Source organism: Apodemus sylvaticus, chromosome 20 (assembly GCF_947179515.1).
Source record: "Apodemus sylvaticus chromosome 20, mApoSyl1.1, whole genome shotgun sequence".
NCBI lineage: Eukaryota > Metazoa > Chordata > Mammalia > Rodentia > Muridae > Apodemus > Apodemus sylvaticus.
Window position 1 is genome coordinate 327,252 of NC_067491.1, and position 27,603 is coordinate 354,854.

At 53.4% G+C, this 27,603-nt stretch overlaps 2 protein-coding genes across 7 annotated transcripts; one reads left to right on the plus strand and one right to left on the minus strand.

Moving 5' to 3' along the window:
* The first annotated feature begins 686 nt into the window (after positions 1 to 686).
* Positions 687 to 10,949, plus strand: Tle6 (TLE family member 6, subcortical maternal complex member). The gene is made up of 14 exons (XM_052164741.1): positions 687 to 797; positions 2,271 to 2,324; positions 2,669 to 2,714; positions 4,926 to 4,991; positions 5,074 to 5,340; positions 5,634 to 5,709; positions 5,798 to 5,880; positions 5,958 to 5,995; positions 6,782 to 7,040; positions 7,124 to 7,371; positions 8,354 to 8,495; positions 9,381 to 9,531; positions 10,102 to 10,178; positions 10,307 to 10,949. Exons 2-14 carry the CDS (start codon positions 2,296 to 2,298, stop codon positions 10,409 to 10,411), a joined length of 1,587 nt encoding a protein of 528 aa, XP_052020701.1. The 5' UTR covers positions 687 to 797; positions 2,271 to 2,295; the 3' UTR covers positions 10,412 to 10,949.
* Positions 10,940 to 27,603, minus strand: Tle2 (TLE family member 2, transcriptional corepressor). Of its 6 annotated transcripts, XR_007974567.1 has the most exons (22): positions 27,486 to 27,568; positions 27,175 to 27,288; positions 26,963 to 27,060; positions 26,560 to 26,623; positions 26,165 to 26,209; positions 25,263 to 25,325; positions 22,846 to 22,920; positions 22,517 to 22,700; positions 22,264 to 22,283; positions 21,280 to 21,390; positions 20,552 to 20,596; positions 20,124 to 20,273; positions 17,520 to 17,658; positions 15,594 to 15,763; positions 14,880 to 14,950; positions 14,467 to 14,716; positions 14,076 to 14,323; positions 13,856 to 14,003; positions 12,642 to 12,792; positions 12,130 to 12,206; positions 11,657 to 11,767; positions 11,093 to 11,188 (listed from the first exon to the last, which is right to left on the minus strand). XR_007974567.1 is itself a non-coding variant. In XM_052164739.1 (21 exons), the coding sequence occupies exons 2-21, from the start codon at positions 27,196 to 27,198 to the stop codon at positions 11,081 to 11,083; spliced, it is 2,241 nt and encodes a 746-aa protein (XP_052020699.1). In that variant the 5' UTR covers positions 27,199 to 27,288; positions 27,486 to 27,603; the 3' UTR covers positions 10,940 to 11,080. The 6 variants fall into 6 exon arrangements, 5 of the variants coding, with proteins under 5 accessions (XP_052020699.1, XP_052020695.1, XP_052020697.1 ...); XM_052164739.1 differs by lacking the exon at positions 11,657 to 11,767 and having other exon boundaries at positions 10,940 to 11,188; positions 27,486 to 27,603; XM_052164735.1 differs by lacking the exon at positions 11,657 to 11,767 and having other exon boundaries at positions 10,940 to 11,188; positions 22,517 to 22,697.

Here is a 27,603-nt window from a genome sequence, read left to right on the forward strand (position 1 = left end):
CCCTACTTCTCTCCTTTCTTTCTCGTTTGAGACAGGGTCCCATGTAGCCCAGGCTAGCCTGGAATTTGCTATGTAACTCAGGATGATCTCCAACTCCTAAGCCTCCTACCTTCATCTCCCCAGAGCTGGGATGATGAAGGTGTCTGACCATGCCAGGTTCAAGTGGTGCTGGGGATAGGGCCCAGTGCACATCCAGGATGAAGCCTGATTCTCCTGTTTCAGTAAAATTTAAAAGAAAATTATTTGGGGGGAAGGAGTGCATGTACAAGAGTTCGCCGTCCACCCTGAGGGTCCCAGGGATTGAATTCGGACCAAATGTCTAGGCCGCAATCACCTTCGCCTGCTGACCCGTCTCGAATGCCCCAAATAGACTGCTCACCAAACACTCTGAAAGTCTCCCAGCTCCCGAATCACAACCACACCTGAAACGCGAGGGTTAAGCCGGAGCAGGAACTCTGTGATTGACAGCAGGGCCACAAACTGAGCAATGAACATCCAGGCTCGCAGCCCACGTGGGCTCACCGCCTTCTGATTGGTTAGGGCCTGCAGGGGCGGGTCGCAGAGTCCGAGGCCCACGTGCACCAGTGGCCTGAGCCCTGAGACTCGCTTCCCTCAGTGGGTGCTGGGGGCGTGCTGTGTGGGTGTGATCGTGATGGGGCGTGGCCTGGGCTGGAGGGGCGGGGTGAGAGGGGTCAAATGGCCCGGGGCCCAGCAGGAGGGGCTTCCTGCTGGCCTGAACCTGGCTGACCTCTGAAGCTTCCTCTGGACTCCTCCGGGCCTCCCCAACCTCAGTGGAGGTGCGTGAGGGCAAATCGCTTCCTGCAAGCGGTTTGCGGGGGTAGGGGAGAAGAGGGAGCCAGAGGGAGGGGTGTGGACCCTCACAAAACCGACTTCAGTGGGGAGTTTACCCAGGTTGAGTGATTTGGGAGTGAACCAAGTGTCGTTTCTCTTTGTTCTTTTTTTTTTTTTTTAATGTTTTAAGCGTGTGCCTGAGCCTATATATGTGCACCACTTGCAGGCTTAACTAGTACGCTTGGCAAACTCTTACTCGTTCCGTAAACCGTCTGCGACTAGCCACATTCCTGACTGCTCCCTCTAGGGAGTGAAGGTGCCTGGTTCTCTATTCTTGGTATCTGAAGAGATTCTAATGAGGCCCCTGGTGCCTAGCTGGGAGTGTGTCTCTGAAGCCCTAGCCCCTGTAGTAAAGCCGGGGCTTAGGGAACCAGAACACAGAGGACGTGGGGATGGGGAGGGGACTTCCTCCCCAGCTGGGTCCAAACGATGAAGAGGCTACAGGGATGGGGGGTCGACTTTTCTGCCTTCCAGAAACCTATACCTGCTCCTTGTAGGACTTAATCTGATTTGTGACCTCAAGAATCTTTTAGATCACTTCCCATGGACAGAGCGCGTTTGGTGGAATTTTGGTGAGAGAGAAATGGTGGCGAGGAGCGCAATTAGTTTCCACCCTTCCTACTGGCTTGGGTTTTTGGAGACTTGAGTCTCACTGTTCTGCCTGCCTAGCTAGGAGGAAAGGCCTGCACCCCAGCGTGAGCCCCTCGAAGTATCTGCACCTGTGACCCCTGACAGCGCAGGTGAAAACCACCAGATCGGGCCCACACTTTCCCAATGTCAATCAAGTGGTGATTGATACTAAGATTTCACCTGGTCTCTAGGGTGTGGCGTGGTCAGGGCTGAGCCCCTCCTAGCAAGCTGATCTTGAGTTCCATGTGTTAACACTACATCGTGATTAAAGTTCGGTGCCCAGCTTTAATCCCGTCACTTGGGAGGCTGAGGCAGGTGCATCTCTTAGTTCAAGGACAGCTAGCTCTAGGTGGTTCCAGGTCGGTTACATAGACCCTTTCTTGGGGGTGGGGGGAGTATGTTCTCCTTCCTCCTTCCTTCTCCCTTCCCTTTTTTTCCTCGTTTCTCTAAAAGTTAAGGTAATGTCAGAAACCTATGTACTAAATTGACTGTAGGGCAGTGGTTCTCAACCTGTGGATCACGACCCCTCGAAAGGCACACATCCTAAATTTGTAACCCTCGTAATGTTACAGTTATAATGTAGGAGCAAAAGTAATGATTTGGAGTCACCACAGCATGAAGAACTGTACTAAAGGGTTGCAGCATTAGGAAGGTTGGGAACCACTGTTTCAAGGTCTAGAAGGTTCTACCACGCTCCATGCCTAAAGAGATCCAGGGCTTGAAGCTAGAAATGACCTGGGGCTTCCGGGAGCTGCAGACTTTATGGTTGTGACCTTTGACTTTTCCAGCCTTCCAACTTCTCCAGTCTCCATCATGTACCAGGTGCTGAAGGAACAAAACAGGTGAGGGTTCTCTCAGGGCCCCACCTCTGTGGGATGGGTCCTTGTCCCCAATGAAACAGCTGTGCCTCAACAGCGGGAAGTGCAGCCTGTTTCCAGGGAAGTGGTGTTGCTTTTTGTAGTGGTGCAGGCTGAGACAGGAGGATGGCAAGTTCTAAGCCACCAAACCTGTCTTCAATTGATTGCTGGCTGGGAGATTGCTCAGGGTGACCTGCCCAGCATGTGCAAGGGCAGGGTCAGTCCTCCCTCCATTTATAGATTAGGTGGCTCATCCTCTTGGAGTTCTGCCCTAGGGTAGATGCAGGGGCTTTTTCTAAAAGGATGTTCAATTTCTTTCCCCCATTCAGCATCCTCTCTAAAATGGCGACCCACCTAGACAACATCTCCAGCCTGGTGAGTCCACCCTGGTGGCAGCCAAAGGGGGTACCTGAGGCAGGGGGTATGGGGGGCTGTCTTCAAGTTTGGACCCGGGGGCAAAGGCAAGGTCTGTGCAAAAGTCCTGGGACAGGAAGGGACCTGGCTGGTCGGGGGTGGGGCAGCAAGAAAAAGCTCTATATGTCAGTTAAGGGAGAGGGAGGCAGACAGGGCCCTGAGGGATGCAAGAAAACTAAACTTGGTTTTTCATTAAAAAAAAGTATCAAAGAGGTGAAGAAGGCCTTTGCTCAGGGTCACTCCTTGTTGAGACCCACCTCTCACCTGCTCTGTGATGTCAGGTGTCCACCATAAACCAGTCCTTCCCAGAACATCGACATCGACTGGGGACTGGAGCTCGGTACACCCCCCCCCCCCCCCCCCCGCAGGACAGAGTCAGGAAGGGAATGGGAGACATGTCAGCCTCTGGCAGGACATGGTCTTTGATTCCAGGGAAATAGGAGCTGCAGAGCGATGGAGACAAAGTCGGGGAGGGAGTTCATTTGCCGTGGAGAACCCTTCCTGTCTGGCTCCTGGTGCCCAGAGGGTTCCTGGATAGAAGAGACAAACAGGAAGGGACCACCAGTCCTGTGCATGACTGAAGGGCAGGCCTGTGGAGGGGCATTTGGCCCTCCCCAGACCCCCACCCCGTGCCAGAGCCAAGGCACCTGTGTCCCCGTCAGCCTTTTCCCTGCCACCTGGCCCCTTTCTCAAGGGCACTGGCAGGAAGAAGGCGCTGTCCTCCCCCCCCCCCCCAGGGCCAGATGTCACCGGCAGGGAGCCAGAGCCAAGACTACAGCTTAGCTGGCCAAGCGGGGAGTAGGCAGCGGTGAGGCAGATGGGGGTGGGGGGGGGGACAGGAAGCCACCAGTACACCGTTGTTCATTCAGCTGCCACCATCCACCAGTGAAGACTAGGGATTGAAGGAAGCGGTGGGCACATTTGAGGGGCCCAGGGTGGGAGCCAAGAGCTCCAGGCAGGGTCTGGAGTGTGAGCTGCATACAGCTCAGGGTGGACAGGAAGGTGCACTGAGTAGGTCAGCAGGGGCAGAAGGGATGCTTTTGTTTGGGAGAGGAACAGACCCCCTGCAAAGCCCATGAGCTGGATGGGGCCTGGAGTGGGAGGAGCAACAGGAACAGGGAGTAGGAAGAAAGGAAGGCAGAGGCGGGGCATGGACTTGGAGGCGGCAAGGAGTTCTAGGTGTTGGCCCTGTGGGCAGTGGGAGCCCTAGAAGGCTATGGTTGTCTTAGGGGGGAGTGATCAGGCCTCAAGTGCAGCAGCAGCAGCAAGGATGAAGGGGGAGGGAATGACTGACCAATATACAGGGCGGCCACTGCCTGAAGTGTGTACGTGTGGGGGTGTCTGTAGCCTGTCATAGCCTGGGCAGTTTCCTGCAGCGCCAGGCTTCCCAAGCTCCCAGGCTTTTAACCCGCCCCAGCCTCACTTTCCAGTCCCTGCTGTGCCAGCGCCCCGCCCCCTCCGTGCCCCGCCCCTCTATGCCCCGCCCCCTCTATCCCCCCCCCCCCCCAGCAGCTGCTCTCTCCATTCACACTGAGCTCCAGGCCAGTAAATTAAATGATTTGGGGGGGGGGGGGATTGGGAGGGATCCCCTGGGCTTTGTGCAGTCCCAAGCTGGTGCTGCCCTGGAATCCATCATCCCCTCTCTGGGAGGCAGATCCTTAGGGGGAGCTCCATCCCAGGGGTTTTGCCTTCTTCCATCTCAGGTGCGCCCCTCTCCATCCTGGGTGCTCTCCAAAAGCTTCTAGGGGAGGAGCAGGGCTAATGAAAAAACAGCCACTGACTGCACTGCTGCTGTTTGAGCTTCTCTGGGCCTCCGTTTTCCAACTTGCAAAATTAACACTAAGTCCTTGTGGACTTTGTGCACGGAGGCTGCATCCAAGCCCTTAATGGTGGTGCTACTGTGTTTCTTTTTTCTTTTTCTTTTCTTTTTGAAGTTTTCTGAGACAGGATCTCAAACTCAGTATGTAACCAAGGATGATCCTGAGCTACTGGCCCTCCTGCCTCAGCCTTTCTTGAAGGGAAGGGTGAGCGGGTGTGTACCACCATGCTAGGATATGTGGGATGTGGCTTATCCCCCAGTGAAGAGCTTGTCAAGTGCCAAGCTTTGGTACATGTTCCCCTTCCCCACATCCGGTCCATGCCTTCAGAAGGCTCAACCCTAATTTGTTCTAGGCGGAAAACTTCTTCTTGAAGATCGAGCTCTTCAGCAGGGTCCCAGGCACTCTGGAGAGGAATAGGGTGAGTATTGGTCTCGGGCTGGAGGGAGCAGGCGCCAGTTGGCCATGTCATGTCTCATGAGGCCCCCACGGGTTCTGTCCAGACTGCCCAGAACTCAGCAAAGAAAGAAGACAAGCAGGTTCCAGAGACTGCAGTCCTCCAGGACCCCAAGTTCAAAGCCACCCCAGGGCCTCAGCTGTCCACCAGACGTCGGTTCCTTTCAGAGGCTGATGAGCCCCAGACTCCACAACCTGTTTGGGACAAGGAGCCCCACCTATGGCAAGGCTCCGTGACCCAGGAACTCTGGAAACTTTTCATGGACAGCCGCCAAAAGAACCAACAGGGACATGGGGGCGAGGATTTCTCACAGGTAAGTGGGAGCTCCCAGGCACAAGCCTTTCTCTCTCTCTCTCTCTCTCTCCTTCCCTCTCTCCTCCCTGCCCCCTTGCTTGTCATGGCAAAAGAGAAGCTGCTGGAATTGGTGAATACCTTTGGCTGGAACCCCAAGGAATCACCCCATAGTGTTCCCTCAATACCCTTTTTCCTCATCCCTGCACTCTGACCTCTCAGGAGGATCCGCACTGCAGCCAGGAACCCCCAGGCATCTGCTTGGTCCCCCACCTGGGTGACATGTACCCCATCTGACCCAATTCTGTCCCCCAGGAAAGCAAAGACTCAAACCTATGTGACATTAAGCCAGAACCTAAGGCCAGGCACAGAAGCAGCTTGAGTGACTCTGGTAGGAGGGGCGGGGCCTTGGAGGGGCGGGGCCTCGGAAGGGCGGGGCCGTAGTTCCTGGGTCACCCCTGAATCCTGTCTCCACACAGCTGACCCCACCCTCATCAAGTCTCCCTCAGACCTGCTAGTCGATTACCAAGAAGACATCAGTCAGCCCCAATTTGAGACCCAAGTGAGTGGGAGAAATGGATGCAGACATGGAAGGGAGGTCACAAGCCAGCAAGGTCAGCCTCTTTCTTTGTACCACAGGAATCTTCTGGAAGAGCTGATAAATTTCTGAAGCCCTTGTGAGTATTGGCCTCTGCAGGGAGAAAGCAGGGTTACCTCACCCTTGTCTCCCACCCCTGCATACCTGTCTCTTAGTCCCTCTTCCATGTCCTTAACTGGTGATGGAAGATTGAGGGGCTGGGGAGAGGGCTCAGCAGGTAAAGGTGCTTGCTACCAAACCTGAGCCTGGTTTGATCCCTGGGAACTACATGGTTGTAAGTGAAAACTGACTCCTACAAGTTATACTGCCTCCTCTCCACACTCCCAATCCCCCAATTAATGAGTAAAATGTAAGAACGTTTGAAGGGTTAAAGAATGCCTCACTTATGTCTCAGCCTCGATTCTCACTTGTAGTTGGAGAACGATGGCTTGGAGAAGGGGCTGTAACAATCAGGGCTGTAAAGGAAGCATAGGAACTCAGGCTAGGTGGGCAAAGCATGTTTTTTTGTTCTTTGTTTTTTGTTCTTGGAGACAGGGTTTCTCTGTGTAGCCCTGGCTGTCCTGGAACTCACTCTGTAGACCAGGCTGGCCTCGAACTCAGAAATCCGCCTGCCTCTGCCTCCCAAGTGCTGGGATTACAGGCGTGTGCTACCATGCCTGGCTTGGGCAAAGCATCTTAAAGTAGGGAAGCATGTGTAGCTATGACAGGAATTGAAGAATGTGATTGGAGCCTGGCTCCTAGCACTCAAGAGGTGGAGGCAGGAGCATGAGTAATTCAAGGTCAGCCTTTGCTCCATAGGGAGTTGAAGGCCAACTTGGACTAAGACCCTGTCTTGAAAATGTCACTCTGTGTCCCACATCCCTAGGTCCTGGGACTCTGAAGTCTCCGAGAGCAGCTGGAAGAGGCCTGGTACATCACTTTGGCAATCAGAGGGCTTCATTGTCCCCCGTGAGCTGCAGAAGGTGCGAGTACTAAAACACCAGGAGCTGCTATTGGCAGTAGCTGTGAGCTCCATCACGCGGCACATCTTCACCTGCAGCCAGAGTGGCATCAAGGTGTGGAACCTCATGAGCCAGGTGGTCGAGGACAGACACCCTGAAAGCCACTTGCAATGCAGCATCCAGGTGACAGGGCAGGGACAGTGCGGGATGGGAGGCTGCTGGATGAGCCATGGCTGATCCTTACTCATGGGAACGACCCTCTGCAGGCCAGTGGGGCATCCCTGCGCACCTGCCTGCTGTCCTCCAACAGCAGGACCCTGTTCGCGGGTGGATACAACTTACCCGGCGTGGTGGTGTGGGACCTGGCAGTCCCGTCCCTGTATGAGAAGTGCCAGCTGCCCTGCAAGGGCCAGTCCTGCCAGGTGCTGGCCAGCACAGAGGAGAACATGATCTTAGCCGGCTTCGCAGACGGCACGGTCAGGATGTGGGACCTACGGACTCAGGGGATAGTCAGGTGCAGACACGGACAGGAGCACAGCTGAGGACTGCAAGTCTTGAGCTCTTTCTTGCCCAAAGCCCACTCAGTAGAGGATTCTGGGTGGGACTCCACCCCTGACCACACCCCCAGGCTCATCATTGGGAGATTCTAGGTGTGTGGGGAGGGGGGCTATCCCTGACCATGCCCCTAGCCTGCTTTTTACCTTTAGGTTAGGGTAAGTGTCTCATGTAGCCCAGGTTGTCCTCAAGCACGGAGGATAACCTTAAACTCTCCTTATCTTCTTGCCTTCACGTCCCAAGTACTGTGTGTGCCTGGCTTATTCATTGTAATTCTTGTAGGACAAGGGAGAGCAGGGGCGCAGGACAACCTGCAGGAGCCTGTTCTTCCACTGAGTAGGTTCCTGGAACACGGCTCTCCTTTACCCACTGAGCAACCTGGGAACCATCTGGTCAACACTTTTATTTATTTTATCTGACATAGGGTCTCAATATGTAGACAAGGCTAGCCTTGGAACTCAGAGATCCACCTGCCTCGCCCTCCAGAGAGCTGGGATGGCGGGCTTGTGTTGCCAAGCCCACTTAGTTTTTAAGGTTGGGTCAAGTGACATTTGCGGCAACGATACTGAACTTGCTCTGTAGCCTAGAATGGCTCTAACTTGCAATCATCCTCTCTTAGCCCCCTGAGTAGCTGGGATGACAATTTTGAGTCACCACAGCCAGCTTTGGGTCTTCCCCATCATCCCCATTTTTGAGGCAGGGTCTCTATGTGCCCCAGCCTGGCCTAGAACTCATGGCACTCCTCCTGCCTCAGCTTCCTCAGTGCTGGATTTATGGGTGTTGGTTTAGAGCATTACCTTTTAGAGGCAGGGACTTTAGGATGATGTCACTGTCCCCTTCTTGCCAAAGGTGTTAGAGCACCTGTAGGTTAGGTTGGTCCCACGGCTCTGAGGGAATCTTAGACTGCCGAGCCTAGGCTAACCCCTTTGCTTTCTGGCCAGGGACCTCAAAGGCCCTACCAGTGCAGCCAAGAGCCTTGTGGTCAAAGATGACAATGTCTGGACAGGGGGTCTGGATGCCTGTCTGCGATGCTGGGACCTGCGGGCGGCCAAGGTGTTGCTGGAGCACCCATTCCAGTCCCAGGTGCACAGAAAGGGTGGCTGACACAGGCGTGGGCCTTTGGGCTAGATGACAAAGTGCACTCAGTGTAGGGAGAGGGAACAGCCCAGGTCAGCTCAAGGGATGTTTGAGAAGTCACAGGGGTCTTAAAAATACCTTTTGTCAGGGGCTGGTGAGATGGCTCAGCGGGTAAGAGCACTGACTGCTCTCCCAAAGGTTCTGAGTTCAAATCCCAGCAACCACATGGTGGCTCACAACCATCTGTAATGAGATCCGACTCCCTCTTCTGGTGTGTCTAAAGACAGCTACAGTGTACTTACATATAATAATAAATACATCTTTAAAAAAAAATACCTTTTGTCATACTGGACGATGGTGGCAAAGGCTGTCATCCGACCACTCAAGCTGAGGAGGATGAAAAAGTGAGTCCATCCTGGGCTATGTAGTGGAAAAGGATTTGGGTCTAGGGGGTGAAATGCTTTCCTAAGTTCTGGATTCCACCGCCACTCCTGTCACTCAACACTAGGGAGCTGGGGGAGGGGAGGGTCAGAAGTTCCAAGTGGGTCATCAGCTACACAGGGACCTGAAGGATAGCAGGTCTCAAAGATTATCATTGCAAATATTTTTATGCTGGAGTTCAAGGCCAGCCTGGGCTATGTGATAAGTCACTACAGCCTAGCCTAAGCTATGGCTCAAGACCATGTCTCAATAAAACCAAAAATAGGGAAACGGACTTGTTACCGCTACATTTAACCCGGTAAAGCTCATACACCTCAAGAAAGGGAAGCATGGGGGGCTGTATATAAGAAAGAGTCGGGTCGCAGCTGGTCAGCGAGAGTCATGGGGGGGCCCCTTGCAGCCTACCTGCCCCGCTGGGGACTGATGGCTGCCTCTGCCTGGTTCATCCAGATTATGAGCCTGTCTCACAGTCCAACTGAAGACTGGCTGCTGCTGGGCCTGGCTGATGGCCAGCATTACCTGTTCAGCAGCAAGAGGAGACGGGCGCTCACTGTGGGCACCAAGGGCAGGACCATCTTAGGCCTCAAGTTCTCCCCAAACGGTAAGGAGTCCACCGAACCTGGGCATGGTGGCTCAGACCTTTAATCCCAGACCTGGGGAGGCGGAGGCAGAGGCAGGCAGATCTGAGTTTGGGGTGGGGAGGGGCAGCCTGGTCTACAGAGTAAGTTCTAAGACAGCCAAGGCTACACAGAGAAACCCTGTCAGGGAAAAAAAGTCCATTGAGGATGAGTGTGCACTGTGGTCACTGGCCTTTCAGAGGATTGTTGCTGCTCTGATTAATCAATATCTACTCAGGGGCTCTGGTACTGGCCATGCCCCAACATCTTTGATTGACATAATCAGGAGTTCAGAGTCATCTCTGGCTACTTGGGGAGTTTAAGGCTATCCTGAGCTATGTAAGACTTAAGACGGCAAAACATAAGACAAAACAACAGCGAAACTTTCTGCTGGCTTGCCATGTTCTTTGAGGCAGGGTCTCATGCAGCCCAGGCTCATCATCTCAAACTCTCAATCCTCCTGCCTCAGCCTCCTGGGTGCTGCTGGATGGGAGTGAATGGATGGGGTCTGCTGTAACCTCACACTGTTCCCCCCCCCTCCCGCCTCCTCCCAGGCCAGTGGTGGGCGAGCGTAGGTATGGACAACCTCGTCACTCTCCACAGCATGCCCACAGGAGCAAAACTGTTTCAGGTACTTATGGGTAGGGGCTCTGGGGGGACTGTTGTTGGCCTGTGGGCAGGATCCCCAGCTCCATCCCTACAGGGGCCAATTCTGAAGCTCTGGGTGGAGAGGAACTGAACTCAGTTGCTATCTCACAGGTCCCTGAGGCTGCCACCGTCAGATGCTTGGACATGACTGAGAACGGCAGGCTCATTGTCACAGGATCTGGGAGCTGTGCCTCGGTGTACCACATCAAGTCCTGACTGCTTCAGCACCTCTCTCCTAACTGCACAGTGGTGAATGGGAATGGGTGTGAGCAGTCTGCAGTGCTTCTGGAGAGTTCCAGGGGTGTGCAGACCTCAAGTCACATGTAATAAAGCAACTGAGAAGGCAGAGATTGTCCTTTACCCAGGTTTTGGAAAGGACTTTGTAGCTCTGAGCCCTCCAACTTCTTAGTGCTTACCTTTGGTCCCAGCACTCAGGAGACAGAGGCAGGAGGATTTCTGAGTTCTAGGCCAGCCTGGTTTACACTGAGAAACCAGCCCCCACCCTGTTTTTGTTTTAAAGAGAGCTAGGAAGATAGTTCAGTTGGTAAAGCGCTTGCCAGGCAGGCATAAGGAGTGAGTTTGAATCCCCAATCCAGCTCTGTAGGTAGAGACAGAAGGATCCCTGGGGCTTGTTGACCCATCTGCCAGGACGCAGCACTAAGGTCCACACTCTGAAAATTGGGGTAAAGAGAAATGAAAGCTGGGCCCCTCACCTGTACGTTTGACACACACACAGAAAGCAAGCAAATTGATAAATGTTATATTTCTCCAGTGCCCCCAAGCCCCACCCAGTCAGGTGTGAGCAAGCCAGGTGTGAGCAACAGGGACCCATATCCCGAGTGGCCAGCCACCCAGGGCAGGTGACCTGAGAAGATGGCAGATGGCTCAGTACACCACCTCATACACGGTGGCCTTCTTGTCCCCTGAGCCTGTCACGATGTACTTATTATTCCTGGAGATGTCGCAGCTCAATACAGAAGATGACTCTTTGGACTGGGACAAAGAAAGGAGAGGTGAGGGACTGTCACATGGTCACCACAAAGTTCACAGACCAGAAGCATGGCCACGGCTTGGAGGAGGACAAAGGCTGATGGATGTGGCTATGGCCAGGGCCTTGTAGCTGGGGACTGAGCTAGTCTGACTTCAGATGGCTTCACAGCAAAGTATCTCCCTCCCCTCAGATTCTCACTCAAATCAGCCATGCCCTTGCCCCACCCTTCCACGTTCTGGGATCACAGATCTGTGCTACCATGTCCTGGAGGGACAGTGGTATCCCTGACATGTGAAGAGTTGATATAAAGGCTCTAACTCAAGACAATGGTACAGCTCTGGAGTGGAGACTCCTGGAATCTTTGGTGGTTGGGAAGGATGGGAAATGTGAAAGACCCCTGTGGCACATCCATAGAAGGTTCAAGAGGCTCATTGGAATTTGCCACCTAGCTGGACAGTGGTGGCACACACCTTTAATCCCAGCACTCAGGAGGCAGAGGCAGGTGGATTTCTTGAGTTTGAGGCCAGCCTGGTCTACAGAGTGAGTTCCAGGACAGCTAGGGTTATACAGAGAAACCCTGTCTTGAAAAACAAAAAGATGGCACCTAAGCGGAGAAGAGTGCGCCCAGCACACATGAAGCCCCGGCTGCAGCCCAGGCCCTTTTTCAGGTCTCACTTCATCCACACTAGAATGAAAACAATCCAGAGGGAAGTGTAGCTGTGCACTGCAGGGGAGGCACCATAGCTGAAAGGAATAAAGAGTTGCCCTACCCCCAGCACACACACTGGTCCATTCATTTCCTAAAAGATCACTCGGCCATGAACAGGAACATGGCTGTGGCACTTGCTATAACATGGAGGGACCCAAAGTGTGGGACCCCGTAACAGGAAATGTCTAGGACAGGAAAAGGTAGAGGTGGCCTCCATTTGGGGGAGGCAAGTACCTGGAAAATGCTGGCCCCGTAGGGTGTCCTCCAGGCATTGAGCAGGTTGTCCTTGCCTGTGCTCACAAACCAGCGTCCTGGGGAGAGGGGCAGAGAGGAGGATGGTAGTGACCCCCAAAGCTTAGAAATTCACTCCAACCCAAAGCCGCACTCCTACCATGCAGTATCAAAAATGCTGAGAGCTGCCAGTCAACATGGAGTATCTTTGAGAGCTGTCTTTTTTTTTCTGAGACAGTTTCTCTATGTAGACCTGGCTGTCCTGGACTGGCTCTATAGACCAGGCTAGCGTTGAACTCAATCCACCTGCCTCTGCCTCCCAAGTGCTGGAATTGAAGGCATGCAAGGTTTTTTTTTAAGATGTTGGTGTGTCCATGCATTTATCTAAACTGGTTTTGACCTCAATAAGCAGCTGAGGGGACAGGCCTGGGTCATTTGTTATCTAACTCCAGCCTTGGAGGCTTTGCCCCATCCTCCCTCCCTCTGCTGTGCCGAGGGGGCTCCCAGGCCTGTACCACAGGAAGCAAACTTGAGTGACAGCACGCAGCTCTCATGCAGGCGGAGCTGGTACTTCTCAGGCTTTCGAACATGCAGGACCTCCACGTGGCTGCTCTCCATCCCCACAGCCAGCCAGTCCTGATTGGGACAGTGGCCCAACGAGAAAATCTAGAGGAAGAGAGAGAGTGCTGAGACTCTGGGACCACTCATGATGCCGGAGGAAGACCCAGGGGTGCCCCATATGAGGACAAGAAAGTAGCCAGTAGTGGGTGCCACACCTTAGCACTAGAGGAACACAGAACGTTGGGATTCTGAGCAGGAGCTAGCTGTACAGGTGGCTGGAGGTCCAGGCTGAGCCTAGGCTCTGCGTCCTGCTTTTGACTGATGGGGAGTCGGGAAGATTAGGGGTAGAAGCTGCACACTTACTCCTGGTTTGGTGGTTTTATCTTTTATTTTTATTTATGTATGGAGGTGGGGGGGATTGAGACAGTCTCACTATGCAGCTCTGACTACCCTAGAACTCACAGAGAACCTGATCTGCCTCCCAGTGCTGGGATTAAAGACATGTCCCAGGCGGTGGTGGCGCATGCCTTTAATCCCAGCACTTGGGAGGCAGAGGCAGGCGGATTTCTGAGTTCGAGGCCAGCCTGGCCTACAGAGTGAGTTCCAGGACAGCCAAGGCTACACAGAGAAACCCTGTCTGGGGGGGGGGGAATCCCCCCCACAAAAAAGACTTGTCCCAGGCTGGAGAGGTGGCTCAGTGGTTAAGAGCACTGACTGCTCTTCCAAAGGTCTTGAGTCCAATTCCCAGCAACCACATGGTGGCTCACAATCATCTGTAATGGAATCCAATGCCCTCTTCTCGTGTGTCTGAAGACAGCTACAGTGTACTCATAGAAACAGAATAAATAAATCTTACACACCCCTCCCCCCATAGTGTTTCGAGACAGGGTTTCTCTGTGTAGTCCTGGCTGTCCTGGAACTCACTCTGTAGACCAGGCTGGCCTCGAACTCAGAAATCCGCCTGCCTCAGCCTCCCAAGTGCTGGGATTACAGGCGTACGCCACCACTTCCCGGCTTATAGGCAGGTTTTTTTTATGTCTATGTCTGGCTTTTTATGTGGATTCTAGGGATTTGAACTCATGTCATCAAGGCGTCCTAGGACCACATGTCCTATCCGGCTTCAGGCCGGGTAGGGGCGCCCCCGGGGAGGCTAGGATTATGGGCACACCTGGGAACTGAAGTCATGCTGCTGAAGCTGGCGGCCCTCGCGCAGGTCCCAGCAGCGCACAGTGTTGTCCAGGCCCCCAGTCCACAGCCGGGTCCCATAGTCTGATATGTCGATGCAGCTGGCCCCGTCCGTGTGGCCCTGGAACTGTCTGCAGGGTGACAGCAGGCGTCCTCAATTGCTGTCACCTGTGCCCTCATCACCCCCGAGGCACCCCACACACCTGACCATGGCCTGGTTCTGCAGGTCCCAGACCACAATGTTGCCGTCGCTGCAGCAGGAGAAGCAGACCTTGGCGTCTGGGCTGACGGCCAGAGCATAGCAGGCCGGGGCAGATGAAGTCAGCTCTGCTTTGATGCGTGGTGTGGGTGCTGCCAGGTCCCAAATGGACAGGGTACTGGCCTCGCCACCTACGATCAGGCTCTGCCCGTCTGGCAGCAGCTTGCAGGAGCGGATGTAGTTGTCCCGGTTCTACCACGGTGAGAAGCAGGGCCAGGTGGGGTTGGTATGCCTCCAGGTCCCCACAGACCCACGTTACTGTAAGCCCCACCCTGACCCTAAAGACCCCGCCCAACCCTGAAACCCTTCCCCAGCAGCACAGGCCCCACCCTCACCAGGCAATCCAGCTGTGCCACAGGTGTCTTGCTGCCGGGTTGGCCCACGTCCCACACCTTCACGCAGCCTTTGCCGCCTGTGTACACATGCTGTGTGGAGCTGCTGATGGTGACCGCACACACCACCTCACCATGGGCCAGCGTGTGCAGCTGCCTCGCGTGGCGAGGGATGCCCGTGCCTACCAGCGCATCTGACGGGAATGGCACTGGTTGCATCTGGCCATCCGCAGATACGTGGAAGGAGTAAGCCCTGTAGAGGCCGCAGAGACAGGTGGGTGGGTAGCTTACCCCAGCACAGGAACCCGGGTTGCCAATGATGGACACTTAAGGTGTAACACGGGGGGTGTTCTGAGGAAGAAGGGACTCAGGCCTCCCACACACCCTGGAGATGGTACAGCCCATGTGCTACTCACGGCTTAGCCCCAGGGATGCCAGGCAAGGAAATAGACGAGCCTCGGAGATGGGGGTGCGACTCAAATGCCATCTGCCAGAGGCCAGAGAGTCCCAGGCCAGGGGCGCCCAGCACCCTCTCACCCAGGTCCCAGCCCACACCCCTCTGTCCCTCAGTCCCTCCCCAAGCAAGCAGAAATGCTTGCAAGATTGCTATTTGGGCCAGGTAGTGGTAGCACACGCCTTTAATCCCAGCACCTGGGAGGCAGAGGCAGGTGGATTTCTGAGTTCGAGGCCAGCCTGGTCTACAGAGTGAGTTCCAGGACAGCCAGGGCTACACAGAGAAACCCTGTCTCAAAAAACAAAACAAAACAAAAAGATTGCTATTTGGGCTTTTTAAATAACCTCCTGGGCCAGGCTTTTTAACCCAGCTTTATTCCTTATGTCTTGCCCACGGGGCAAGTGCTAACTTGTGTGGTTTAGGCTGGCCTGGAACTCCTGATTGTCCTGCATTTGCCTCCGCCGTGCTGGGGTGACAGGCTGGCACCACATGCCTAGTTTATATGGTGCTGGGAATGTACCCAGGGCTTTGTGTGTGCCAGGCGAGCTCCCTACCCCTGAGTCCAGTCTCAGCCCTCTCCTTACTTATTCTGGCTTCTTTGGGTAAGCTGGTTTCTCCCTCTGCCCTCCCCAGACCTCTGCTGACCATCCTGGTGCTCCATACCCCAAAGACTCACCAGAGGTGAGCGTCCACACACGACAGAACTGCTGACCTGGGGGGACAGGTGGAGGCTGACATAGGAACCCGGCATGGAGAAGTCCCCGTTGAGGGTGCTGTGGGTGCTGGGAGAGCCCAGGCTGAAGGACGAGGTGAAAGGGCTGGACAGGGTCAGGGGACTCCTCAGGGCTGAGTGAAAAGGGCCGGGACATACACTCAGATACCCGAGTCACACTTTCCCTGTCCTTCAGCTGATGAACTACATGTCCTACAAAAAGCCTTAAAATACCCAGACCCCAGCCAGGCAGTGGTGGTGCATGCCTGTAATCCCAGCACTTGGGAGGCAGAGGCAGGTGGATTTCTGAGTTTGAGGCCAGCCTGGTCTACAGAGTGAGTTCCAGGACAACCAGGGCTACACAGAGAAACCCTGTCTCGAAAAACCAAATCCAAAAAAACAAAACAAAACAACAACAACAACAACAACAACAACAACAAAAAACAAAACAAACAAAAAAAAAACAACCCCAGACCCAGTAAGAGGAAAAGCCAGGGCTCAGAGAGGTTGGGAGACTAGCCTCAGGTCACACAGCTAGTGAAGGTACACATTTGTCTCACAATCATTAAACTGGGAAAGTCACATTGATGTTCTAGACCCCAGTGTCCTCTCCTAAGCAGCAGCAACAAAGAACTGAGGCCCAGAGCCAGGCAGCACCTGATTGGGAGTTACAAGAAGTTCCAGGTGGTAAATTTAGGGGTCTACTGTCAGTCAGTCAACTTCCCTCACCCTTTATCTTTTTTTCCTTTGGCATAGCCTTGGTGGGGACATACTGACAAGGTTCCTGTTCCTGGGACAAGGCCAGTAGATGTGGACTCCAAGAGGGTCGAAGGCTGCCAAGGCCAAAAGGTTTGCATGTATACTAACGAACAGATCTTACATTCCTCCTTTAAGGAATGTCCTCCCTGTTAACAGTAGTGACTCCATGATAATCAGACAGCTCTGAGTCCAAGAGGTGAAGGAGTAGCAAATGTCTTAGCAAAATGGTAAACTCTGAGGCCTTCAGGACAGCCCATAAGGCTGTTGGAAAAGAACTCTAAAAATCCGAGTTTGAAAATACACAATTTCTCAACTATGCAAAAATATAAGGATGCAATATGAATTGTACAAGGAGTCTCATGAATCTAAAGGAACATAGGAACACTATGGTACTACCTGCTTGTCAGAAAGACAGAAAGGCAAGCAGATTCCTGAGTTCAAGGTCAGCCTAGAACACAGACTCCAGGCCCAGATGTGGTAAAAATGGTAATTTCGGGGGTGGGAAGAGTACCCCCCCCCCCAGCTAGCCTAGCATCTATGCTTAACAGAGGCAGGCAGATCTCTGAATCCTTTTTGCAATGTTGAAAGAAAATGTGTGCTTGCTGTCTCCTATGGACTAAGGGGCTGGGGTCACAGGGTCATAGGATAATGGAAAGGAAGCAAATGACTGGATTGCTATGTAAAGTAAAAGACTGGGCTTATGATCTACAGAAGATGAGCTATCCAGACAAAGTTTTTAGAATAGCAAGAGAAAAGTCCTTGGAGGACTGTCTCAAGCAGAGCACAGAGAACTATCTGGACATCTCCAGAGAAAGGACAGGGCAGAGAGAGAGGCCGGCTGGGAAGCTGCGTCCAGCAGAACAACATAAGCCACCAGCTTGGACCCACGGTTTGACTTAAGTCATCTGTCTTTAACGCTCCCAGACTCCCCTCCTCTCAGAGCCCCTCTCTAAGCCATGGCTGGCCCTTAGCACTCTTTTCTTTTCTTCAGACATGGTTTCACTATGTAGCCCAGGGTGGCCTCTAATTCACCTGGGATTAAAGGTGTGTGCCAACATGGCCAACTCTCTCATCCTTTCTATTTGGGGGAGTCCCCTGGAGCAGAGGTACACTGGGCAGGTGAGGACTCACCAATGCTGTCTGTGGGTGGTGCAGGCTGAGCCACCAGCTGGCTAAGGTGACTGGCTGAGCTGGGCCCTGGGGTGGATGAGTCCTGAGGTGGAGAGGGACCACATGACCTGGAGGCAGGTGTGCCTGTGGGAAGATCGTTCTGTGGAGAAAGAAAGGCCACGAGTCACCATAGCAGGCTGAAGCCATCAGAGGGGATTCAGGGCACACACACAGTGACCAGTCAATCGCTCAGACACTTGGTGGGCACACAGAAGAAAGCTGGGTGAGCCTGGGTCAGGGGTGTAAATACATCCTCAGGATTGTGGGTGTTAGTTGGGTCCACAGTAGAGGGTTCGTGCATAGAGGTGGGGCCCTTGGGGACAGCAATTGTGTTACCTATAGATAGCAGCAGCAAAGTTAGAGGGCTGGCAAGATGGTTCAGCATGTAAAGGTGATTTTAGCGAAGAGCTACACACTCTGTATTCAATCTCCAAAACCCTCATGGTAGAAGGAGAGAACAGACTCCCCAGAGTTGACTCTGACCTCCAAATGCACACTACAGCTCTTGTGTAGACACACACACTCAAAGTTAAAAAAAAAATTTTAGCTGGGTGGTGGTGGTGCACGCCTATAATCCCAGCACTCTGGGAGGCAGAGGCAGGCGGATTTCTGAGTTCGAGGCCAGCCAGGGCTATACAGAGAAACCATGTCTCGAAAAATCCAAATCCAAAAAACAAACAAAAAATTATTTGATTTTTTGAGACAGTGTCTTATTCTGTCGCTCTGGCTGTCCTGGAACTCACTCTGTAGACCACTCTGTAGACCAGATCAAACTCAGAGATCCTTCTGCATGCTGTGATTAAAAGATATGAGCCACCACCAGCTGGCTTTAAAAAAAGGTTTCGCTGGGTGGTGGTGGCGCACGCCTGTAATCCCAGCACTCTCGGAGGCAGAGGCAGACGGATCTCTGAGTTCGAGGCCAGCCTGGTCTACAGAGTGAGTTCCAGGACAGCCAGGGCTATACAGAGAATCCCTGTCTCGAAAAAAAAAAAAAAGGAAAAAAAAAAGGGTTTCAATTGGAGTTGGAGAGATGGCTCAGTAGTTAAGAACACTGATTGTTCTTCCAGAGGTCCTGAGTTCAAATCCTAGCTACCACATGGTGGTTCACAACCATCTGTAATGAGATCTGATGCTCTCTTCTGGTGTCTGAAGACAGCTATGGTGTACTTATATATAATAAATAAATCTTTTAAAAAATGTTTTAAGCTGGGCGGTGGTGGCACACGCCTGTAATCCCAGCACTCTGGGAGGCAGAAGCAGGCGGATTTCTGAGTTCGAGGCCAGCCTGGTCTACAGAGTGAGTTCCTGGACAGCCAGGGCTACACAGAGAAACCCTGTCTCAAAAAACCAAATCCAAAAAAAAAGAAAGAAAGAAAGAGAAATGTTTTAATTTAGACATGGCCATATGTGGTGGCACAACCTTTGATCCTAGCACTCCAGAGCAGAGGTGGTGGGTGGATCTCTCTGAGTTCTGGGCCAACCTGGTCTATATATCGAGACCCTGTATCAAAAAACAATTAACAAAAATCACAGCTCCCAGAGCAATGGGACTATTGGCCCAAGAGGGGTCCTAGCCCTAGGTGAAATGTGTCACCCATCTGTGTACCTCCCTAAGGAGAGACTTGATAAAGAGGGCTACCAATCAAACCTCTGCTTTTTGGGAGTATGTTTTGTGAGACAGGGCTCAAGTAGCCAAGACTAGCCCTGAGCTGACTTTGGATTCCTATCCTTCTGCCTCCAACCCCTCAGTGTTTGGCTGACCTGACCTTCTGGCCTGTGTCTGTGTTCCACATAGGGTGACAGGTGACCCTGATGGGCTGAGGGACACCCTTGATGGCTTCCCTAGCTGGCTAGAGTGGTTTTGTATCTCCAAAGTCTCTCTGCGTGGGGAGGAGATTAGATAAAGTGGGAGCCCACTATGGCTGGCAGTTGTCATGGTAACCTGCAGGAGTGGGGAGGCTTAGAGACAAATCTTCTCTGTTCCTGGGTAACTTGGAGGACAGAGGGTCTGGGCAAGATACAGGGAGGGAGCTAGACTTCTGGGGCCATCTAGCGGATGTCTCTGCTGGATTCCAGGAGCACTTAACACTGGGACAAAGTCTCAGACCAGGCAGGAGCCAGTGCTGCAGTTGGGGGAAGGGGGTCACCATTGCAGAAAGTGAGTAACCTGACTCAGTCCTAACTCTAACCCTTTCTTTGCCTAACCTGGTCAACAAGCTGCTTTTAAAATGTTTCCTGAGGCTCCATGGAGTCTTGTTGGGGGGTGGGGGGAAAGAGAGGCCCAAAGAATAAAAAAAAAAAAAAAAAGTCCTTTGTGGTAAATGGAGTTTAGGGTTCGGTGCCACCCGAGACTATATGAAGAGTTGGAAGCCAAGAAATATTGTCTCCCAAACAAAATAAAACAAAACCAAAAACCAACAAGCAAAACCAAACAAAACAAAAGTAAGCAAACAAAACAAATAAGAAAATGCAGACTGGCCTGGCCTGGCTGACTTGATCTCTAGACTCTATCTGTTTGCACCCTGGGAAGAATAAAATGAGCTTCAGATACCCTGACTCCCTTACCAAGGCTAGGTCTTTGCTTCTGGGAAGTGGTGAGCCCAAACTGGAGGCCAAGGAGGCTGGACTGTCCGTGAGATCCCTGCGGGCAGGAATGCAGAGGGGTGCCTTCCCACAGGGGGTGGTCAGAGGGCTGGGGGGCTCTGACGGTTGGTCCTGAATTCAAGAAGGTGACATTGGGTGAGGACCAGTGAAGCAGGGAAGACTCCCACAGCTGCCATGTGGCCCCCACCTCATGGAGACTGGGAGTCTCTACGGTGAGGCGTGGTCTCTTCCATTGTCCCATGGGCCTCAGTTTCCCCACCTGTGCTGTAACAGGCCTTCCAGAGTCTTCCAGACTGCCTGCCCCACATATCCCAAGTCTGAGTGGGCCAGAGACAGCCAGGAATTTCTTCCCTCCATCCCTGTCCCATGCCCAACCCCTGCCATCTCACCTCATCCACTACCAGGTTATAGTCACTCTTGTCTTCCTCACTGTCCTAGGGAAGGACAGAGAGCACACAACCTCAGTCACACCCCTGTCTCTACACCCATGCCAAACCCTCTCCCTGCCACAACTCAATACAACTAATGTCCCAGGCAGGTCTGTCTGGGGGCTCTGATCCACCCCCAACTCCCACACAGTCCCCCACTCTACCTTCATTGCTTTCAGGGAGCCTGACCACCTCACTGCCTCTGCTCTATAGCTTTCTGTGGTTCCCACTGTCCTCTGGAGGAACATAGTAGGTTCCAGCTTCATTCCCAGATGCTGGACCTGGCTCCGGACCCAAACAACAGGACAGACCACAGGGGGATACGCCGCTGGGAGGGTATCCCCTGAATTGATTTCTGCAGAATCGCCACCTCCCATTTCCCGCATGCTGCTGAGCATGGCGCCCAGGGTCTTTCGGAAGCTCTCTGTCTCTAGACTCTCACTACAGGACTCTATGCAGGCTCTACCTCCGAGCTATACCAGCAGTTCAGCTCATGGAGGAAATATAATATCAAAACAGCTGCTTGGCACCTAGGCTACAAAGTGAAGCCTGGTAGGACAAAGTGTCTTTTGATTAGCAGGTCCTCCACAAACTATGGAAGGCTACAGAAGTTCCTATGGATCTGACCAGGGCCAGTCTGGGTCTACCCCTGTCCACCCCAGTCCTCTGCTTCTCTCTCCCAAACTCACATAAGGCCCTGGCAGATCCTTGTCTTCAGTTCTCCGCTGTTTCCCACTACCACCTTGGCTGCTGGAATGCTCCTCTTCCACCAGACTCTCAGGGGGTGAGGGGGAAGAACTCTACAAGAAAGGGTGTAAGGTGGATTCCCAGACTACATTCCCAGCCAACACTGAGTGGCCCTCATTGGGGGATTCTAGGTGGGGGGTGGGGGGCTCTACCCATGACCATGCCTCCAGCCCCTCACTGGGGATTCTAGGCAGGGCTCTACTTCAATTTCACAGCTAAATTCTCTGCCTCTGTAAGCTAATAATAGTGTAATGAATATTCCTACTGTACAGATGGGAAAACTGAGTCCTATGAAAATGCATTACAGTGAGACTTGGAACCCACCAAAAACTCACAGCCAACCCCTTGGTGTGGGGGATGGGAGTTCACAGCTGAGCAAGAAGTCTGCCTGCGCGAGGACCCAGGCAGGACTTGCTAAGGCACACCCACTATAGCAGAATTTAAGAAACTGAGGCCGGGAGCTAGAGAGATGGCTCAGTGGTTGAGAGCACTGATTGCTTTTCCAGAGGTCCTGAGTTCAAATCTCAGCAACCACATGGTGGCTCACAACCATCTATAATGAGCTCTGAGGCCCTCTTCTGGTGTATCTGAAGACAGCTACAGTGTACTCACTGTAAATCTTTTTTAAAAAAAGACAGAGGCTGAAGGATTGTCCTAAATTCAATGTAGTATGGCCTACAAAGCAAGAGCTTCAAATTAAATAAACCATAGCTGGCTTGGCGGTTCTAATGTCAGAGTCCAAGAAGCAGGGGGATGTTTCATAAAATAACAGTGCTCATATCTCGCTCACCAGGTCATGGGTTCTAGCTCTGGCACCCTGTACACTGGATGTGGTGGTGCTGGTGTTCCTGGGGAAGGCTGGGGACAGGCCACACCCCAATCCCCCAGCCCACTTGAACACAGCGAGCTCTCACAGCAGCACTCACCCTGCTGGCAGCTCTGTCCACTGCAGCCGGCAGGAAGCCAACAGGAAACAGATGATTAGGGGTTTGTAACCCTGGAAGGCTTCAGTGGAACAGCTCCTTTACCCAGTCAGAACCCGACCTCCCACATCCCAGGGAGATACCTCTGCAGAGACAGCTAGTGTGTTCCCATGGACAAACAGCACGAAAATTGAACCCCACAGCTGCAGCCCCTACTAGCTGTCGCCCTCCCGCCAGCACTGGGTCGCCCACTCACCTCTGGACCCCTCGGTGTCCACACCCACACGGTCTTCCTTTACAGCAGCCACAAGCTGGGCCTGCGCAGCCAGTGCCCCAGATAGGGCCAGCAACCCAGTGGCCCCGGCACCCACCAGGCCGGCTGGGCGCGGGGTGAGAGGCACAGGGGGTGCATGGGACAGCGGCTGGAGCTGATTCTGCTGCTGAATGGGGAATGGATGGCCAGGGGTAGGCGGGCAGCAGGGACAGGGTGCAGGGAGGGTAAATGCTGAGTCCAGGGAGGTTACCACCCACTGGGTGCCTGGGCTGGGAGCAGGGCATCCCCAAAGACAGGCTGGGACCACTCACCCCCAGGAGGCTGCTCAGTTCCCCCACAGTCACTTGCTTGGCTCGGTCCACAGCCTGCAGCACCTGCTGCTGATGCTAGGGCAAAAGGGAAGGTAGGTGCTGAGCTGCAGGCTGTGCAGTCCAAATTGTCTGTCTGTCTGTCTGTCTGTCTGTCTGTCTGTCTGTCTGTCTGTGTATCTCTGCATGTGGAGGGCAGAGGCAGGTGCTGCTGCTGTCTTCCACCTTATTTTAAGGTAGGTCTCAGCTCAGCTGGAATCTGGCCGGTAGCCCCAGTATCTCCCGTCTCTGTCTCTCCTGCTGTAGTTACAGGCAAGGAATACCACACTTCATCTTTCCTGGTTGCTGGGGATTTGAACTCAGGTCCTCATGATTGTGGGCAACCTTCCCCAAGCCCTCTCTGACTGCTTAACTGACAGTTCGGAGACCTGGCCTCTTCCCCAGGCTCTGGGGCCACAGTTCCAGGTGGTGCTTTGTGGGGCATCCTGGACCCTGAGGGCTGTTGGGCAGTGTCCCAGCCTCTAACCACTTGCTAGGAGCTCCAGGAACTTCATGTGACACCATACTCTGTCCACATAGACAGTGTGTCACAAATAAGCACCCACATGCAAAATAAAATACCCGTATTCCAAGCACCCACATTTATCAACAAGTACCAACTGCCAAGCACTCATAAACCAAGCACCTACATGACAAGTACCCACATACCAACTACCCATATACCAAGGACCTACATACCAAGGCCCCACATGCCAAGTACCCACATACTAAGTACCCACCTCAGAATGTGCAGCCTGGGGTTGGGCACGCAGGTCAGGAGAGGACCCACCCAGCTTGTTTATCCCCAGCACAACATTAAATCTGAATGGATTCAATAAACTTGAGCACACGTGGCTGGTGGCCCTACCCAGGTAGGTAGCTGGCCTCACTGTGAGATGATCTGTCACCCACCCTCAGGGGAAAGGCAGCAAGTTCCACAGAAAAGCTGAGGATGCTGGCTGTGTGGGGTACCCAGTGTGTGGGACCTGCCCGTGTCTCTGGAGGAACAGCCCTACACGGAAGTGGCAATGGCTAACACCAAGGTCCTGTGGTCAGCAGGAGTAGGGCAGACCACGGAGCTTTTTGCTGTTTAATGAGCTATTTACAATGGTTAGCCTCTGTCTGTGCTGATTCTGTGTTTTCAAAATCACTGTCCTAAAAATGCCTAACAAAATTTGCTAATCTGAGCCATTTCAAGCACATAGGTCAGCGGCATGAAGCTCATTCACAGGGCTCTGTGGCTTTCTCCCCCATCCATCTCTGGAACTTTCCAACTCCCTTATCTGAAGCTCTGTCCATGTTCTCTCCCAGGCCCCACTCACCCACCATCCCACTGCCTGTCCCTGGATCTGATAACTTCAGAGTCCTTGAGAACGGAAACCTGCAGAGTCCCCTGTGTGTGGCCAGCTCACCAAGCGTCACCCTGTAAGACTTGTCCCATAATTGCCCACCTAACTCTCAGGACACCCTAACCAGGAGGTAAGCACAGAGAGACATGTATCTTGCCTAAAGACACAAATCCAGGACCTGTATCAGCAGACCTGGCTGCAGGTTGTAAGCCTTCAGTACAGGTGCACTCCTAGCTGGCTCCATCCAGAGCAGAGAACCAGTGTTAAAGAAATGGCTGAGTCGGTAAAGTGCTTGTCACGTGAGCATAGGGACCAGAGTTCGATTCCCCAGAAACCCTAAAAACAGTCAAGCATAGTAGTGTGTGTCTGTAATTCTAGCACCAGTGAGGAGATAGGAAGATCCTGGGACCAGACAGTATCACCAACTTGGCAAATTTCCAGGCCAGCCAGAGTCCCTGTCTATTTAAAGGGGGTGGGATGGCAAGATGTCTCAGCAGGTGAAGATACTGCGGCCAAGCCAGCAACAACCTCAGTTCAATCCCTGCAAACCACATAGTGGGAGGAGAGGACCCATCCCTGCAGGCTGACCTCCAGCCTCCACATGTGTGCACGGCCCATGTGCCTCCTCCCAAAAAATAAATTATGGCTTGGCTCGGTGGCTAAGAGCGCTCTCTGGCTGCTCTCTCACAGGACCAGGATTTAACTCCTGGCACTCACATGATGACTCACAACCCATCTGTAACTCCAATTCCAGAGAATACAACGCCCTCCTCTGGCCTCTGAGGGTACTGCACACATATGGTGCACAGACGTGCAGACAAAACACATGAACATATAAATTAAATAAATGCATAAAAGTGTAATAAAAGCAAATAAAGGTGGATGGCACCTTGGGAAGCACACCAAGGCTGACCTCTAGCCTCATTATATGCACACACACGGACATATGAAGAAGAGAAAGTCCCTGATCCTCACCCTCAACCAGTGTTTCCCCTGGGACACCCTCCCTGCCCCAAGGCTCTGCACACTCACCTCCTGAGTAAGGAACGGGACCATCTGGGCACAGATCGCACTGAGGCGTTTCACAATCTCAGCCTGGTAGAGAAGCAACGAGCTGGATGGGACTGGAGAGGGACAGCCACCTCCACCATCCAGCCTCCAGCTGGCTAGGGAGTCCTAGAGGCTGAGGTCCTGCAAGTCTGAGACACCGCCTCACTGCCTATGAAGCCCACAGGGATGCAAACATAGACAAACAGATACCCAAGGCAGCAATGTGGTCATCCCCCAAGGCCCTAGAAAACCTGTGTGAAAAGTGCGTGTTCATGTGGCATGACCCAACTCTCTGTAGGTCTTTGGGGCTGTTCTGTGGTTGCCTCTGGTCCCCTACCAGACCTGTGTCCTCCACCAGGTAAGGGCGGTTACTGAATGGTCCAATGGACCAGCATTCCTGCTGTCCACATCAGCACCAAGACCCACAGAAACCCGGGGAAGCGTATGGTGGGTGAGGCCTCTCGCTCCTACCTGCACAGAAGGGAGCCTAGGGCGGGACTCCACCATGGCATCTCCACTCATCCGCAGACCTCTGAGCCCTCAGGACCATCTAGAACTACTGGTCACTTTGGGGACTCATGGTTAATCACAGACCTTGGAGTCAATCTCCAAATAGAGTATATCTCAGAACCCTAACACCATACGCTGGAGTCTCAGAAGTCCATGGGATCAACCTTCCAACTCCAAGTGCTACTCAGAACTTTGAGCCCTTGGAACCGTCAGTTATTGCAGAACTTTCAGGGCTATCTCAGATCCTTAAACCCTCAGAACCTTCGGGGCTATCTCAAATCTCAGATCCACTCAGAACCTTTTGGACTACCACCTGAGAACCCCGTGGATGTGCTTGACCCCTTCCCAGAGACACCCTTAACCCACATAGTCACCTGTTTATGCATTTCAATGTTGAGTCCATAGGACATCTCGTAGTACTGTAAAGGAGACAGCCTTGGCCAGTGCAGAAAGCTGGTGCCACCCTAGGGACACTGATGGGGTACCACCCTGGGGACACTGATAGGGTGCAGCCTCAAGGGGGGTATGAGTATCAGGGACACTGATGGGGTATAGCCACGGGTGGGGGGTACAAGTATCAGGGCAGGACACAAACACCCTGAGCCCCATGGCGACCTAGTCAGGGAACCCACAACAGTTGGGCTCAGAGAGATGGGACAAGCAGGCAGTCCCCAAAATTGGGGGGCACCCATAGAATAGTGCCTGATATCCCAGCCTGCCCTTCTTAGGGAGAACATGGAGGTGGGCAGTATGGGCAGGTGCCCCTTACCATCACATAATGCCTTTGCATTTCTGTCTTCTCGCTGGCCAGCTTCTCACATTCTAGCTTGAGGCTGGGCAGCAAGATTAGATAAAAAAAAAAAGGGGGGGGTGCCTTGCCACACCCCATATGGGTCAGTTTCCACAGTGACAGACAGGTAGAAGCTGCTGGCTCCCCCACTCCTTTAGAAACTCTCCCCAGTTCGGTTGAGCCCAGGTCTACTCCTAGAATCAAAACATTCCTCAGGGAAAGCTTTCCCAAAATCTACACACAGGCTCTGGGCACCACCTCCACCAGGAAGCCCTCCAGTAGGCCCAATGAGCTCCACCCCTTACCCTAGAAACCACGCCCCTCCAAGAGGCCATCTCACCCCCATGGGGCCTCCCAAGGCCCAGAACTAGGGTCCCCTCACCTGTGGTATTGAGCTTGGAGAAACTGGAATTCCTCTTTGATCCGGTCACAGATTTCCAGGACTGAGAACTTGAAAGGCTGGCCAGACTGCAGCGGGGTCTGAGGGGGAGAGTGGGGAAAGACACTAGGGTGAGTTCCAGGGCAACAGCAGGCAGGAATCCCCTCCCTTGCCCCCACCTCCTGCAGCCAGAGATAGGGGGTCTCCGTACTCACCGGGTGCCTTCCCTGGGGGTACATCCTGCTGATGAATGGGTAAGAGAAGGTACCCCCCCAGCTTCTTGGAGGCTTGAGGATGTGGCAAAGGGAAGCTGGGGTGCAGAGGTGGCGCTGGAGAGAGAATTGGGGTATGGGGAGGAGCAGGCAGTAGAATTTGGGGTGCTAGGCTAGAGCTGGGGTGCAAGGAGACTAAGGCTGGAAAAGCTGGGAGAGAAGCTGGAGCTGGGGGAGGGATTTTTACGCAAAGAAAGAGCAGCCAGGGGGAGCCTGTCGGAGCAGGGGACCAGGACCCCGCGCTGCGCCCCCACCTCCAGCCAGCGCGTCTCGGGTTGTCCAGCCCAGGGGCAGCTGCAGTCTGTACCGCAGGTCCGTGGCCGCCGCCCGGGGTCGGAGCTAGTGGCCTCAGTGGCTGCGGAGCCGCCTCCC